Raw genomic sequence first — 13,785 nt, 5'->3', positions numbered from 1 at the left:
TGTGGGTAAAAAAAAATCTTAAAACTTCACTGTGTTTCATTTATACATCTACCATGAGTTACAAGAAACAGAACTATACCTGATAAGTTAAATGGGTTTTTTTTTAAGGTATTAAGAACTAGAAATATATGAATGAGTTTGAAATCTCAGTGGACTTTTTGTGAGTTTTGCCTATGAGTTGAAAATCTTCATAAAGTTCAACTGGCTGGGCTGATGGAACAAAATACTTTTAGAGCTTTAAATTCCCTTGTAAGCAATTCTCATTTAATTCTCAAGTTCTCATTTAATAGACATAAGAGTTCTGACTAGCAGTCTATAATTTGCCTATCAACTTTTAACAAACTATAATTGTCAGAAAAATTTTGAGTAGAAATTTACATTTTTGTTATTGTTTCTTAGGATGACAGGCTTCATCCCTTTACAGTACATTTTATGTTATTGCAAAATTTATGCTTTGTTTCAGAAAGAAAGAAAATAGTGTACAAGAGATATTTTTAATAGGAAAAAACCTGAAACTTTTATTTGTGTTTATTATTTATTTGTGTTTATTATTTTATTATTATTTTAATATAATAATATTATTCTTATTATTATACATGGACCTAGAACGTTTTTTGCCTCCTAACTTTAATAAGACTTGAGAGAAATGAAATTAAGTAATCTTGTGCTTTGAAAAAAAATCTTATTTTTAAAGTGTGAAAATTAAAACATGCCAGAAACCTCCAGCTGCTTGTGCTGCTTTATCCTTTACAGACTGCTTGAACTTCTGCACCTTACTGTAATCAAAACCTGGATTTCAAAGCTTTCATTGGAATTTTAGTGATTTTAAAAAATTAAGATATGTGAAATAGAATTATTTAAAAAATATTACACCTGAACTTTTCTGGTGTATCTTTATTCTGTGATAGAGTGGGATTATTTCAAACTCCACAGCTGTATGCATTTGGGATATTAACTGTTAAATATATATGGTGTATGGTTGTTAATAATTTTGCATAAATTTCACTGATACAATGGTTCAAGATACAGAAGAAGTAGTCAATAAGATTTAAAAATATCTATATATCTCCATGCACATGAATACAGTACTTCAGAGGCGCACCCACAGACCATGATTCATCCTTGCCCTGCAGTATGTGCAGGCTTACATCAGTAAAAGCATGGAGTGAAGGAGTGGAAAGCATTTCAATTTTCAGTATTTTAATTTTGATTCATTGTAATATGATAAGAATAACATTGGTACCATTCCTATCCATTACACTGGTATTATAACTTAATTAATTTATGAAAATGTTGTAGCTAATGATATTTTTATATTAGTTTGTTTAAAATGCAGGTAGGCAAAAGTCTTTGTTGGATGTCCTGTGATGCTGAGATTTCCCCAGCCCTACTGATTGTTCACGTGTGTGCATTTTACAGGGTGCAATGTCTGTGGACTCTATCACAGATCTTGATGACAATCACTCAAGATTATTGGAGGCTCTCCAGCTCTCTTTGCCAGCAGAAGCTCAGAGCAAGAAAGAAAAGGCAAGAGATAAGAAACTAAGCCTGAACCCTATTTACAGGCAGGTTCCCCGGCTTGTAGATAGCTGCTGCCAGCACTTGGAAAAGCATGGTAAGAATATTTTGTTTTCCCAGGAGTGGCAGATGTATTTTTACTATAATATAAATAAATGCCTATTTTGAGAAGTAAGTATATGCAAGGACATCTTTGAAAGCTAGACATTTTCCCTCCTGTTTTGCCTCTTGCTAAAAATACTGTCTCACAAGTAATTCCGTACATGATAGCTTCCCAAACTAAAGATCTGTGCTGTGAGCTTGTAATCTGGCCCATAGAGCACAGGGATGGAGCCTTTTCTTGGAGGTCACCCATCTTGTACTGGGGTGCTCAGCTCTGCAGAAAGAGCTCTTCACACCCCACAGGTTTACCTGTTCCTTCAGAACAAAAGGTCTGAAATGTTCCAGTCAGTCTGGAGTCATGCACAGCCAGTGGATCTTAAGGTGTGAGATCTAGATTAACTATTTATACTGTAAGACTTTTGATATTTGAAGATGGGGGTTCAGAATAAGAAAGAATTCCATGCTAAATATATATTAAGCTCCAAGTAGCCTCTTCCTGTTCGCTGCAAGGCTTGAAGGCTGAATACTCAGTTTGTCTCTGGCTTGATTCCTCCTGACTAGCCTCAGGCTCAGGCCTGCTCTCTCCAAAGGAAATCACAAACTCCTGCCAGCCTTCTTCCTGTGTGTTCATAATTGTCCAGTCACAAGCCTCCCACAGCTTTACCTAATGCAGAAACAATAGTCAATCTAGGTATCTGCTCACCATCTCTGCCAATGGATCTTAGCCTTGTAAAGTTTTTTAATGATAATTGAAATAACTTGGCCACAGGAAGATGGAGTTATCTCATGGCCAAATAATCAACAAACCATAAAATAATGGTGATTGTAACAGCAAATTATGTGTTTGATGCTAATTTCACCAGCAAGAAATCATTTACTAACTCTGAATGAAAGGCTTTTGCAAGATGAGGGACTGCAATTTAAACAACAATGCTCAGCTTTCACAATTCAAAACTGAAAACTATCTTCCTTACAAATGTATCAAGGAACACTGCAAAAGATAGTTGCTGTTAGTCTTTCACAGAGATTAGATACCATGGCTGACAAGTAAGGATGGGATGATTAAATTTGAGATGAATGACTTCCACCCCTTTAAGCAAAGGTAGCTGAGATGGAGAACATAAAAGTATCTGAGTCAGCCAAAAAAGCCATCCTGCTGAGCATCATTTGCATACTGTGATTTTATGTCACCTGATCATCTGTGATAAATTTTTTAATCCTTTTAATGCACTTTCATAACAAAGTTCTTTTCCATATGATGCTCTTTATATTTCCTTTACATTGAAGTTTTCTTTTAAAGGAAATTTATGATGAGTTATTGTGCCTTGTTTAAGAATTAACTATAATATACCACAGTGCAATAATCCGATATAATCTGGGGCAAATTCTTCAATTTTAAATTTAATCTGCTTTTCACAAGACAGTCATTGGCACTGAGAGAAACCTAAAAGTGGTAGAAGGTGGACACTGTAGCAACATCATTCCTGATTCTGAAATACTTGCCTATATGCATAAATCCTTTTTCAGCAACAAATCACGAGCAGTTTCTGATGACTGCTTTAAAAGATAATTCTGAGCATTAAATGACAAAAATGGTTATGTTTTTAGACATTAGAGCACCTGTCCTTGTCACCTTCCCTATTTTCCCTGGATTCACATCCCAGAGATATAAAGGCCTGGCTTTCTGTAGACCTGCAGTGAAGCAAAAACACTGCATGTGTAGGAATGGGTAAGCAGCCTGCAGGTTGCCCAGTGCGTGTAATCTCCATCTCAGATGATTCCCTGCCAGTGTTCCTGGATTTACTAAATGGTAGTCCATCAGTGTAATTTTTTGTTAACCAAAGAGAGAAGATTTGAAAAGAGGTGTTATGTTGAGACTAAAATCTAAACAGCAGAATCCTATCTGAATTTCTGTGATGAAGATCTGCAACTCCAAATACTGTTCAAGTTGACACATCTCCAGCAAGCAAGTGTAGCCTAATGGCTGTCAGAAGGCATTTCACAAGGAAATTTTACACTTCCTGTATGTCAGTAGAGATTAGAGCTGCAGAGTAGTCCTTGTTAGACCATAAACTTCCAAGCTTACGGATAATTTCATCCCTTTTGCAAAACTGTATAACCATGTAAAATTATATTATATACACAGGCCCTTCAGGCTCTAAAATTTCCACGCACATTGTCATTGCTAAAGACCATGTCACCTCTCAAATTTTTCAGGTCCTGTTAGTCTGCAAGATATGTCCATTTGAGAACCAAATTATAGTTTTTTGTATTTGTAGTGGCTTTCTGCAGGACTACAAGAAGGTTTGAACTGATTTCTTATGAAATAGCAGGCAACACCAATTTCCTAATTGCTTTAAGTCTAAATGACACACTTCTGCACTTTGCCTAAAGTACCACAATGCTTCTTTATAGCTTTCCCTCTATATAATAGTTGTTCCTACCTTATAAAGTGCACACAACTCCCTGTTGAAGTTCTTCCCTCTCACAGTCTGCCTGAGTGCCCTATTTAGGTACCTTTGAAGACTTTCAACTTTGTCATGACAAGAACTTTGGAGCCAGTGAGTTACCCCAAATACCAGCTTCATCCTGTTTCCAAATACACAGCTCAGTGCCCATGTATTTAGTTGTTTTACTGCCTGTTTCCTTTGATATCAGTCCTGGAAGTTACACCTCCAAACCCTGAGCAGTGCCTCAGTCTCTGCATACTTCTGTTCCTCATAGCAGTGGCACATCCGAAGTGGCATCAGAAATGTCACAGAGGTGCCATTTTGCAGATTGAGTGTGATCCTTTAAAACCACAGTGGGTGGCTTCTTAATCACATCTTGCATCAACGTGGTAAGTACACATTTGTGGAGAAATATGTTGCTTTTCTTTTTATTTATTCTTATAAGTACACTCATAGGTCAGAATGCTTTGGTTCAATGCAATTTTCAGGAGAAAATTAAGCAATAAAATAGTGCTATGATGTGTTTCACTTGCAGGTCTCCAGACAGTAGGAATATTCAGAGTTGGAAGCTCAAAAAAGAGAGTAAGACAGGTGAGTGGATATGGATATGGTTTTATTTCATCAGCTGTAATACAAACAAATCTGATTCCTTCTGTTGTTATTTCTTTCCCATCTGTAGTATGGTGAAATTTAGTCTTTCTGGGTCAGTGACTTTGCTGATTTTTGATGGCTCATAAAAGGCTACTCCAGTATCTTTTACATCTGGTGAAATCCTTGTCAGGTTCTCAGCAGGTTAACAGTCTCTGTATGTTTTGCTCTGGAAAAGTAGCACAGGGTTGGAGATCCAAATAAACTACAGTGAAGAAATTTTCCAAAGGTCACACTGCAGGGAAAAAAAAAATCTTGGCTGTTCGTTTCATCTCAGAAACAGCTGAAACTCCCAAAGTAAACTCAAACTGTAAATCTTCTTTGGAAAACTCACGGTATGAGAAAACATGCAAGTACAGAACGATCTCTTTGACCCTAAGATTGCTGCTCCTAATATCACCTTTCTTTTACTCCTGCTAGACTTCAAGGTCAGAGCAGACCCTTCCAAGTCTTAGTCTCAGCTAAATTATGAAAAAGCACAGATGGTGTGCAATTAGGTTCCAGAGATAAAGTCAAATGTGGGTGTTAGCTCCTAGGTATACCCACCTAGACATTCCCAGCAGCTGGGAATACATGTTGAATTAGGGCAGTGGAGATGGTTGTTAGTGTTTGCATGATGCATAAGGAAGAGATGAAAAGATAGAGGAAAATGTCCCTCACAGGAAGTTAAGACCAAAAACATGAAACAGAAAAAAAAAAGGCAACAGAAAGCTTGACTGCATCTGATCCTACAGTTTATAGTTCTTTGCAAAAAGTTGCAAAAACTTCATAGTGTAATGTTTTATCATTCTGGAAAGTTACCTTGAATAGCTAAACTGAATTGATTTTGGCAGGTAGGACAACATAGCCTACTGAATTGTAGCTTATTCTCCAGCAGTTTCTATTCCTGAGTCACTGGTGTTACACTAGGCTATAAAAACATCTGCAGAGGCAGTTTTCAGATCAACACTGAACTAGATAAAGTAGTGAAGTTGTCTCACATTTGTGTTGCAAGCTTCAGTGTCAAAATATACATAACCATTAGGGGTGAGTACAATTGCATCATACATCTGGGGGAAAAGCAGAGCTTCTATCATTCACTTGTAAACTAAGCCTTACTCTGAACATTAATGACTTTCACCACTTTTTGTTCTACTTTGTTTTCAAAAGGTGGGGAAATCAAGAGATTTGGATATCTATGTTTTTATTACATGGATTAATTTATTGAACTAGGTAAGCTGATATATTTCATTAAACAACAAGGAAGCATCAGCTTGGCCCTTGTAGTTACAGTAATAAATGCTGTCAACATGAACACATGGGAAAGTCTTGATTCAATTAAAATTCCACTCATTTTCTGAACCGTAGAAAGCCAAACCCAGCACTTAGATTTTGGTGTGCTTTTGCAGCTGTTCATTAGTTTTTCTTGTGTAGAAAGTAAGCATATTTTGTTTGCCTTCCTTCCTCAGTTAGAAAATGTCCTGTTTCAACTGTAGTTTGTTGCAGTAAATACATAAGTAAGTAGATACATGTGCCAGAGGTGGTTTTTTTTGGTGAGCAGGAAGAGAAAACCTAGAACATGTCTATCTCTTGCAAACTTCTTCCTTCATGTTCAGTGAGGTGTAGGACAGAGATTCCCAAGCTCATGTTGACTCAAGGTGGTAGATCTGGTGCATCAGGGTGCCAGGTTCCATCTTGTGTCTGAGCATTGTTGCCAAGATTGGGATGGGCAACCCTTGATGCTGGGCCTGGTGACATTGTGGCAGCTTCAACCCTGAGGATGAAATAGTCGGAGCTGTGCTCTCCCTGTTCCAGCACAGATGTCCTCATCTCTCATATCCAAGATTCAGTGGATGCTGTAGTTCACCACCTGTATCTTCCAAAGTCTGAAAGCATTCCATGTGAATGGAGTCTGAAAGACTTGAAGTTGAAATGTACAATTTACAGTTCTAACAGCCATGATACCTGGGCCTGAAATGTGGCCACATCTCATCAAGGCTTCTATGAAATTTTGCTGCTTAGGATATCTCTGTAGGTCTCACAGGATATCAGATCACAAGGGCCATATTCAAGTCTGTAACAGCAGTTTGTGATTTAGCCAGCTATTTGGGAAGTCTGAATTCCTGATGCAGTGCTAATCTGTTTCCTCAGCTGCTTTTGGGCACTTAAGTGCAGAAACAATCTTCTGGATTGAGGTAATTTATGGTGCTCTGCAGGGATGTTCTGCTTTTGTCACCAGTCTGGAGAGTAGAATTAGGCTGGAAATGAAGTTCTCAAGTTGGCACTGGAAAATCTTTGACCATAAATCAAAGAATAATATTAGATAAAGAACATATTCTGGTCTTCATAGCATAATTATTTATTATTAATAATGACTGATATTAATAATGTTAAAAGTAATCCTAATAAATTAGAATGGAGACTGTGGTTTTTAATGAATATCTTTGTGCTTTCATATTGGTTGTTAATCTGAGCTGAAAACAAAGGATTTTCACACTGAACACACTGAAGATAGATTTGCATGTGACCAAGATTTGCTACAAATTTTTACAGGCATGTAGTTTGCTTGTGACTTAGCTTCTTTCCTCTCTTTGGTATATTTGTAATATTCCTGATGAAGAAACCTGATACCTCACATTTCTTTGTTTATAAGATTTAGCTGTAATCACTCTCTGAGAAGGTAGGTGTGACATTGTGATACCTCATAATGTTAGCAAAGGTACAATTTTTTTCTAGGAAATAGTTTTAAAACCTCTAGACTGTTTTCAAAATGCAAAAAGAGTAAAAGGTGAAGCTGTCTTCCTTGAGGAAAGCATTCTGCTCTTTCTGCTGGAAAATCCCTCCAGAAGGGCAAGCTTTTACCTTTTCATAAGTTATCTTGGATTTGGAAGAGTGTTTTCATCTGCCTTTGGGAAGTGTGATGCCTTTAATTCAAAGTGTGATGCCTTTAATACAGCGTTTGTCTGAGGACCAAAACAGGGGAAAAAATTAGCAATACCTTGTAATGATGTTAGCTTGCTATTTGTGAACTCTGTAATGATGATTACTTAATGAATATAACTAAATTAGGAAGGCAGAACAAGGTGTGTGTGAAGGAATACTGTGAGGTCTTACTGAACCTGTCTGCTTGATACCTATCTTTACATACAGTCTTAAATGACAAGAGAAATGTGAATTTGGTGGATATTAACATGATATTACTAATATGTTTTTCTACAAAATCATAAGTGTTATAAAATGCAATTTTAGTCTTTCTGATTCCAGGGATAATTCAGTAAGGTGATATGAGAGTCTGTCTTGTAATTTTCCTTATTTTCTCTGGTTTCTGCTTTTGCTATGAATCTTGCATTTTTGCAAAAATTATTCTTGGATACATGTTTTTATACAAGAATGTCATATATTAGCTAGAAAAAAAAAAGTATTTTATTACAGCCTGGTGCAAACCTTAAGTTATTTATAACATATTAAGCAGCAATTAGATATTAATTATGTCGTTGACCTTACCAAAAACTAGTCATGCTCAGTCTTGAAATTAAAAAGGAGTAAATCTGCTTTTCTAAAGATTTTCTGTGTTGGGATGCATTACTGGGGACGATAAGTGACTGTAGTTTTCTCTCATGATTTTTTTCAGTTACGTGAAGAGTTTGACCGAGGCGTAGATGTTGTATTAGATGAAGAGCACAGCATTCATGATGTTGCTGCCTTGTTAAAGGAATTTCTGCGTGACATGCCTGACCCACTTCTCACCAGAGAGCTTTATACACCTTTCATCAACACACTCTGTGAGCTCTACAGCATCTTGATTTATCAATTTTCAAAGGCTAATTTGTTTGAATTCTTTGATCTCTACTAATAGCCTTCTTTTAGTCTATTCCTTTAATGTTCTGGCTTTGATTTGTTCCAAATATTTGTTTAATACGCTATAAATTATATAGTATATTTAATAACAATAATATATATATATAATATAATACAATATAGTGTATAAGAATATAAATAATATAGTATATTCTCTAGTATAAATTTACTGAGGTCTTGGTTTTACTTCTTGGTTTTATATTGTAGAAATATAATCCAGAAAACTAGAACAAGGGTTTCACTAACTATATATATTTTTGCATTTGTAAGGATGGAATTCATGTTGTCTATTAAAACCTGACCCTGTCTTTGATCCAGCACTGCCAGGTCACAGACTCCCATTTGAATCCTTGTCTCTTAAAATTTTTAGATCTGTCTACTGACCAAAGTTCCAGCTTGGCTTGAAAAATTCAAGTTTCTTCATATTGTTCCTTTCATTTATTCTTCTTTGATGGTCCTCAAAGCCATCATATTAAGTACTCCCAATTGTGTTGCCTAAGACCCAAGTACACACTCTCAGGGGTTCAGGAAAAAGTTAAGTTGGACATTTCAAGCTTAAGCAGCTGCCTGGTATGGGTTCTTCAGATGCTTTCTAGCCCTCATGTCTGAGATCCTGCCTCTGTCCCACCTTTGTCACTGGCTATCATTTAGATGGTAGATGGTAGTGATAGCAGAATGTCCTTTTATTGCTCTGGTTGCTTTCCAAAGTTCTGGTACTTCTGCAAGATGAAAAACTGTAAGAAAACTGATTAAAAATGTCTGAAGCATAAATCTGACTGGAATGCTTGATGGCTACTGTACATACCAGTAGCCATACCTAAATGAATGGAATAAGTAGAAAAGTAAGCAGAATATTTGAGTCCAGTAACAGTGATGGAGTGTAAAACATGGATTTTGCTCTGTTTCAGGATAAGAAAAATCTTATTGAAAAATCTTATCTTATGAGCAAAATGTTGACCAACTAAGGCAAAAATCCCATAGCAGTAGTTCTTAGAGTTTCGATGTTTCCTTAGAGTTTTCTCTTTTTCTTCTGATGTTGTAAGGAAAATGGTTCTTAAACAAAGCTATTCCTATACCTTCCTTTGGGTTGGGATCAGTATATTTGTTCTGCTTTTAGGTTAGTTGGAGTGATTTCTTAGAACATATTTTTTCCCCTCTTAGTATTAGAGCCAGATGAGCAGCTCAGCACCTTACAGCTTCTCATTTATCTTCTACCTCCTTGTAACTGCGATACCCTTCACCGCCTGCTGCAGTTCCTCTCCACAGTAGCTGGCCATGCAGAAGACACCAGAGACAAGGATGGCCAAGAGGTAAGTCCTGGTCACTTGTGTCCTTTGACTTTACTGAATTCATGGTCTGAAGAGAGATCTTTAAAGCCTTGAAACATACACAATGGTGGCATATCCCTGAAAGATGAGAGAGACTTAATCTGTTTGCCTGCACTTCTGCCATTTGTTTACAATGTTCTTAGGGCTGTGAAGGTTTAATTTTTGTATGACTTAACCAGTAAAGCATCTACCACTTCCTTTGGGAGATTCAGTGTACCAGCCTTGCTGTCAAGAACGTCTAATGTCATCCATCCTTCCCCTGCTGCCTTGTTTTATCCCATTATATTCTATGGGAAAAGTACTCAGAAACGGTCAGGCATGCATTCATTTCATTCATTTTCTTTTCATTCTCTGTTGTTGCTTTTTTACATGACTTTTGGACAGAGCAGTTTGCTTCCTGGTTCTCTTAGCTTCCTTGTGGGCCCTGGGTAGTGAAAAATAAACAGAGGACAGGAACTCCAGCTGTATCCTTGCAACTGACAGACCTCATCACTAGCTGGAGTCAGGGTTCATCTTTGCCCATTTTCTTTCTGACCTCCTTGGCTGTTGCAGGCAGAACCAAATTCAGTGGAGAGTTTGATGTGCACTCAGCCCACAGAGACAAGAATACCCACAGCCATGGGGCTGAGCTCTAGCCCTGAGCATTTCCATGTCTGCACCCTGTGCCCATTCACGCTGGAGAAAACCTGGAAATCCAGGCTTCCCATTTCCTACTAGGGAAGTGCTCGCACCAGTGGACTGCTGTGTAAAAGGAGGCAACTCTGTTAAATGAATAAAATGGATATAATCTGTGAGTGCTTGACAAAAATATACTGGTTTATCTGTGGAAGGACTTCTCAGTCCTCTGAACTGCAGCAGAGACTACTTCTGAGACTCTTATGAAACTCCTTGAGAATTTTGTCTTCCAGATGGAAAATCCTGCTGATTTTGTCAGATTTGGATCCCTTTTGCAATTGTCTGGTTTCAACAATTAGCACTTTGAGACTTATTTTTGCCAAATTTCTGCCTCAAATCCTAACTTCCAGCTATTCCATCTTTACAAGTCCTAACTTCCAGTATTGTATGTGACTTCAAGGCCCATTTCACTTTTAAATCCACTTTGAATGCTATTATTTTTATTCTCAGCAAGGAGTTGATAAAAAACTATATCACTGTGATGGGAAACATTTAGAAAAAGCAGCTTGTAATACTTTAGTGTGCTTAAAAACATGTATAAGCCAGCTAAGGTCATGGTCCCCCTGGTCCTGCAAAGAGTTCTCTGTTGGTTCAGGAATGAACCCAAGAGGATCTTATTGCAGGGCTAGGGGATGCTGCTGAGCAGAGTTCATTTGGCTCAACCATGGTACATCAGCTTTGCCACAGGTATTTTGGTAAGGCAGGTTTATGTCAGTTATCTTGACAGTATTGTAAGCATCAGGAATATTATGTGCAACTGGATACCTTTTATAGATAATACAGTATTCTGCTCACAATTATTTAAGCTATTTATGAAGAATTAAGTGAATAAAGGCATTCAGGGCAAGAGAAAGTATTTTATCAGACTGTTTGCTATCACTGGAAGGAAAACAGCCAAGCTTTGGCACACAGGCCCTCTTGTTGATTTCTTTCAACAACCCTTCTCTCACAAAGATGAAGATGGATGACTAACTTTATTAAAATTGCTCATTCAGTTTATTTTGGTGGAAATGTTTACAACATTTTTTAAGGATGCCCTGAGGCTGCCCTTAAGAAAAGGCTCACTGTTTGTACAAACAGCCTGCACATGCAGATCTGGGCACAGCCTGAGGCTGCCCTGGCACACTTGAGGCCCCCTGTGCCTGTGCATCTGTGGTGGCTCAAAACTCAGAGTTTAAAAAGCAGGTCACCTGAGAAACAGCTGGTGCTTGGTGCTGTGCAAACAAGGTTTGCTGTTCTCACAGTCCTGCTGGGATGGATCTCTAAACAAAGAGCCAACATGTTTGCTATGACTGCCCATGCACCTACTTAGTACAGGTTCTTTTCAACACTACACACTGCTCCTACAAATAAAAAGCTTTTTACTGTCATTTCTGTGCTGTCTAGTTGAGTTCTTTGAAAAATAAACCAGATGTAGTCAGTGCAATTTTAAAGTTTGACTAGAGTATTTGATGAATGATCAACTACAAAAAAAAAAATTAAAATACTGCTTTGAAATCATCTGTTTTGTACAACTCACTTTTGAAGTTCTATTTTTACTACCTCTTTTTGGTGTCTCTTCATATCCTTTTTAAAAACTATTCGTTCAAATGACTTCTACTTTTTATTAAAGAATAGAAAGGGAAATTAATAGTCTAATCACAAATATGACAATGAAAGTTTTGGTGTAATAATGTGTGTGACATATTTTTCAGGTAATTCCTGTCTAGTCTAGTATGTATTCCTAGCCTTTTGTTTCCTCAAAATTCAGGTTACTGTTGCTTCCTTGAGCACAGGTTTATAAAAATAGGAAAAAAGATAAAAACCCCAACAAACTGTAACAAGCCACCAAACAAGTAAACATTTGGCATGTTCTAGAAATACAGGAAAATACTCATAAAGGAAGTTACCTGCTCCTTAATAATCTCAACAGTTTAAACGTGGAAAAGTATCACTTTATGTTTCAAATCATGAATGCTGCTTGAGAAAGCCGGGAGCTTTCAGCATTAGGTCCTAGGAGACAGTAACGTCCTGAGATGCTGAGGTAAGAGGGAGGTTGCTCTGAGTTCAGAAGTTTGCCACTGTTGAGCTCCCAGGGAATTAAAGGCAGAAAACATTTCCACCTTCTACTCCTCTAATCCACTTGAAAATATATCCAGAAAATCTACAGTGCTTGTTGCAGAGATGTTCAAAACAAGGTGTTTCTAAAAGTTATTCATTTTTTATTGACAAGCAGCAGGTTTTGATTTTGATGAATGGAGCATCCACCAAATCAGGGGGGACAGAGAGTGTTTCTGTGTGGGTGTTAGGGGTATGAGTGTGTATAGATGTGTCTATATAAATATCTGTATATGTCAGGCCCTGGGAGACCCCACCTCATTTTTTTTCTCTTTTCCAGATTACTGGGAACAAAATGACATCGCTTAACCTGGCCACCATCTTTGGCCCTAACTTGTTGCACAAGCAGAAATCTACAGACAAGGAATTCTCAGTTCAGAGCTCAGCTCGAGCTGAAGAGAGTACTGCTATCATAGCTGTTGTGCAAAAGATGATTGAAAACTATGAAACCCTGTTCATGGTGGGTGGATATTTTTTCATATTTCTCTTCTACATTTGCAAGATAAATGCGAAAATAGCTGTTTGATATTAAAGTAGATGAGGATGAAATAAACTGTAGAAGCTGCATTAAATTAGGATCAGTAATTATTGGTAACAAAGAGTAGTCTTCTAGCAAGGAGAATGATTTGCAGTAAGTAAAAATATTAAAAATGTGTGCTTATATCTTGCTTAGAATGGTTTTGTGCAGGTAAAGGTACATTTTTTAGAAGATTGTGAAAATGATGGGGTTGGCCATTCAGTTGTATACTGAGCAATGCATAGACAAGACTGAAAATGATCTTTCACATCTCAGTTTTGGAAGTCAGGAAGAAAATTTTTCTGCAGGGATTAAGACATCCTTGATTAATTTAAGGAATTACCTTCCCGACCCAAGACTTTTTTATTGGTTGGATGGAGAGGAAGGACAAAGCTTTCTTATTTATTAGTTGGGTAAAGGGAATAAAACATAAATCTGTGTAGTTCCTGAGTTCCCTTCAGTTCTTTAGCTGAAGCAAGCAAGTTCTTCATAAGAAAGCTGATGGCCTTGGAGTTGGACATGTTGTTTACTTCAGATGAAGCTGAGTTAGGTCACATTTCTTATGCCTAGCAGTTACCTGAGCAGTTAATTCTGTGACTTTATCTCATGCTCT

General features: G+C 37.3%; 1 protein-coding gene across 3 annotated transcripts in view; it reads left to right on the top strand.

The window, feature by feature from the left end:
• Nucleotides 1–13,785, top strand: part of ARHGAP6 (Rho GTPase activating protein 6) — a 311,150-nt gene that overhangs the window by 282,517 nt on the left and 14,848 nt on the right. For all 3 annotated transcript variants that reach the window (XM_054271896.1, XM_054271897.1, XM_054271898.1), the window contains exons 5-9: nt 1,420–1,615; nt 4,606–4,661; nt 8,329–8,479; nt 9,717–9,865; nt 12,936–13,115. In XM_054271896.1, coding sequence (XP_054127871.1) covers nt 1,420–1,615; nt 4,606–4,661; nt 8,329–8,479; nt 9,717–9,865; nt 12,936–13,115 — 732 coding nt within the window. The remainder of the gene's footprint in view (nt 1–1,419; nt 1,616–4,605; nt 4,662–8,328; nt 8,480–9,716; nt 9,866–12,935; nt 13,116–13,785) is intronic.

The sequence above is a fragment of the Melozone crissalis genome, unplaced genomic scaffold (assembly GCF_028551555.1).
Source record: "Melozone crissalis strain CALT ecotype California unplaced genomic scaffold, PUWL_Pcris_2 ptg000013l_1, whole genome shotgun sequence".
Taxonomy (NCBI): Eukaryota; Metazoa; Chordata; class Aves; order Passeriformes; family Passerellidae; genus Melozone; species Melozone crissalis.
Note: the sequence above shows the minus strand (reverse complement) of the source record. Positions and strands in the feature narration are given on the sequence as shown.